This window comes from Austrofundulus limnaeus, unplaced genomic scaffold (genome assembly GCF_001266775.1).
Source record: "Austrofundulus limnaeus strain Quisiro unplaced genomic scaffold, Austrofundulus_limnaeus-1.0 Scaffold1262, whole genome shotgun sequence".
Classification (NCBI taxonomy): Eukaryota; Metazoa; Chordata; class Actinopteri; order Cyprinodontiformes; family Rivulidae; genus Austrofundulus; species Austrofundulus limnaeus.
In genome coordinates this window covers 52,277-55,673 of record NW_013953664.1, presented here as the reverse complement: position 1 = coordinate 55,673, position 3,397 = coordinate 52,277, and the positions used below count along the sequence as shown (strand labels likewise).

General features: G+C 39.2%; 1 protein-coding gene across 4 annotated transcripts in view; it reads right to left on the bottom strand.

Annotated features, from left to right (window-relative positions):
• The window catches only part of col9a1c (collagen, type IX, alpha 1c), a 57,207-nt gene that overhangs the window by 8,722 nt on the left and 45,088 nt on the right, over positions 1–3,397 (bottom strand). For 3 of the 4 annotated variants that reach the window (XM_014031497.1, XM_014031499.1, XM_014031498.1), the window contains 5 exons: positions 2,167–2,238; positions 2,039–2,074; positions 1,903–1,947; positions 1,209–1,241; positions 746–892 (listed from right to left, as the gene is read on the bottom strand). In XM_014031497.1, coding sequence (XP_013886951.1) covers positions 746–892; positions 1,209–1,241; positions 1,903–1,947; positions 2,039–2,074; positions 2,167–2,238 — 333 coding nt within the window. The remainder of the gene's footprint in view (positions 1–745; positions 893–1,208; positions 1,242–1,902; positions 1,948–2,038; positions 2,075–2,166; positions 2,239–3,397) is intronic. The other variant, XM_014031500.1, reaches the window with a different exon arrangement.

The window sequence follows — 3,397 nt, the reverse complement described above, 5'->3', positions numbered from 1 at the left end:
AAATAGCTCCGATTGTAAAGTAAAATAAATCAATACATACAAAATTTTAGTATGGATTGCAAACGTTTACTGTTTTTGCTACTGCCTTCCTGCTACGTAAGCAGACACAAAGCATTGTGGGAAATCAGAACCGTGGCCGAATGCAACAGTCAGCAGGATGTATACCTTCACAATAAGTGTGTTTATCTGGGAGGGGTGCTGTTATATAGATCACATGTTGTGATTCATTGACAGTCATACCTTCTGCTGTTCAAGATAATGATGACTGGTAGATAATTAGTTATTAGCGATACTGCATTTGTTTTTAGAAAGCGCAAATCCGCTTATGAATTATAGAAATGAGTAAGTCCGCTAAAGCGCAAATGAAAAATTTAGGTCCACAATTAGCGGAGTTGCGCTTTAGCGGGCTGGTGCCCACCACTGCTTACCACCATCAGTGTGTGCATGGGTGAAGTGTAAAGCGCTTTGGGGTCCATATGGACTTGATAAAGCGTTATATAAGTTCAAGCCATTTACTATTTAAACTGCTCAACAAAACGTTTATTCTGCTGTTAGCAGGYTAATAGAACTATTCCTACCACTGTCTATTTATGAATCACTAGAGAAAGCCTAGAAGGAGCCTAGTCAGGCCATTTCTGGGCTTTTATGAATTACTTAAGAGTGTCAACTTAAAGTGTAGCTCTAAAGTTTATTAGTGGGCTTCCTGAGTGGATACAGTCATTATTGAGGGAAGTGTATGACTCACAGATAAGCCTCTGGGCCCTGGTGGTCCAGGAAGACCCGGTTCTCCCTCCAGTCCTTGAGCTCCCATGGGACCTGCCGTACCTTCATGTCCTGGCTGACCTGGTCTGCCATCAGCTCCTGTAGCTCCTCGTTGGCCTTTTTCTCCACGCTGGCAGTAAAAGTATAAATCAGTGACAGTGCTGGATTTCCAACAGTGGATTTAAGGTAAGATTGACAGGTTTGTGAGCAGTAGGACCAGGGACAAGCACTGAAAGCTGACTGAAGGAGAAAAAAGAAAGAAAAGCGCTAATAAAACAGAGAGAACATGAAGGAAACTAAAACACAAAGAACCCAAAGGAAATCGACTGGATCGTCTAACTTTTAGTGTTTCCTGTCCTTGTGGTATTTTTATTCACAGTATTTCCATATTTTGTGTGAATACAGAACACATACATTACTTAAATCAAACATTAATTTCTAAATACCTCTCCTTTGATTCCAGACACTCCGGGAGGACCCTAAAACACAAAGAGAAATTGTCTTCTTTCAGATCCACACCACAAACAAATGGGAATCTACACGAAACATGTTTGGAGGCAAAAATCCTCCTCCTTTCAAATCYTGGGACACAAAACACCTGATCTGATCTTTACCAGAAGTAAATCTAACCTCCACTGAACAAAAACATGCAGCAAATAAAATCATGTCATTATTTTAAAATAAAACAAGACAGTTTGCTGCTGTGGAGCATACAGATGTTTGCATTAACACAAGAAGCAACTGTGGCAATCAAACACACAAGGAGTCTAACGTGGTTTCCAAACTATTTGGAGTGCATCTTTCCACAGAGAGAAATAACATGTGGGGAAAACACAGGATTTTACAGGCCTTTTCAAGGTAAAATTCATAACAGTACATTTAGAAAAAGACAGAACAAGTATGGTTTGTTTGCAAGGATTGCATAAGAAAACGTCTTCTCCCTTAAAAACAACATGGCAGCACAACTTAGGTTTGTGTATCTGAGTGAAGTGCAGGAYTCTGGATGAAAAACTAAATTGTTTGTCTACATTACAATGTAAGCTCAAACAATTCATACTATCAAGCATGGTGGTTGTGGGCTTTTTATATGGGCTTGTTTTGCAGTCACAGGATCTGGACAACTTATGTCTTTTTAAATACCTGATCTCCTTTGACTCCAGGGTCTCCTGCCTGACCTGGGTCCCCCTGTATGAGAACAGAAACACAATGAGTGTGTAACTAATAAACTAAAGGTGTGAAAGGTCATGAAAACATCTGGTGTARCAATGAGTCCTACCTGGTTTCCTTTTGGTCCCACTGGTCCAGAGGTTCCCTAAACAACATGTGAAAATGATTGTGTGATTTGACAATTTTTAAAATAGTATTTGAGTTTAAATTCAGAAAAACAAAAACAGTTTGTCTCACCTGATCTCCTTTAGGCCCAGTATGGCCCTTCATTCCATTGGCACCAGCTTTACCTTTGTCTCCTTTTATACCCTTTTAATACAAGAATCACAATAACATTACTGGATGCTTATTTCACATGAAATTGTCCAAAGAGAAAATTGAGACGACATTGCTCAATTTTTTTAACATATCGTACTAATCTAGAAATTTAGAAAATTGTGACAAAGAATTTATATTAGTTGTTTAAGTTTTGTTGTACCTTGTTTGATCTTACTACAAATTACACTAAAGTACCATATTTTTTCGTGTATAATACTATCGCATGTATAATACGACCCCCCTTTTTTGAGCTTAAAAAGCATAAAAAATTAAATCTTCAAACTACCTCCAATTTCATACAGACTTCAAGATTTTTCAGCCTTTGCAGTCTTTATACATATCAGTAAAATGATCATTGGACTGTTCATTTTATTTTAACAACATATGTACTCAAAGGTATTTTGACAACAAATATACAGTATGTCAGCTGTAGCAGCACCATGTGAATTCTGGCATTTTACACATAGTCCACCAGGAGGCGCCAACACAAAAGTCAGAGACTTCACATGAGTTTTGGGCCAATTTCTGGGGCAAAAGAAGATTACTTCCTACTCGCGAGAGCCCCCTCTGGTGAGAAACTTTTTTCAGGGACACAAACTTTTTCAGAACACCGGTAGACGGCAGCCATTACAGACGAACATGTGTATGTTGTTGTTCGAGGAGCAGCTCGGTCACACGCTAATGTCATTAGTTTGTTATCATCACTAAGGTGCAGGACTGCTTTTTTCTCCCTTTTTTCACATCATGTCATCTGCCTGGATCTGTTATTATCTCGCTCTGAAGCACGGAGTTGTGTCAGAGGTGAGCTCGTTTCAACTACGTTTTATGTCGCGGTCTCATTTCCGGACTCAGGCATTTTGTGAATGAAGCCGATATTTTAGTTAAAATACATAAGTAAAAATATTTATTCGAGTATAATACTACCCCCCAACTTTATGGTTGATTTTATGGATTAAATTTACGTATTGTACTTGAATAAGTACGATAACTACTGATCGGCAGCAGCTTCTCCATCTTTTAGAGCAGAGATTCTTAACCTATGGGCCGTGGCCCAATTGTGGGCAAATGTGCGCTCTGCCATGAGGAAGTTCGGCTTAAAGACATGTCCCAGGGGTGTTTCTGGTACCAAAAGGTGTTTCTGGTCCCCACC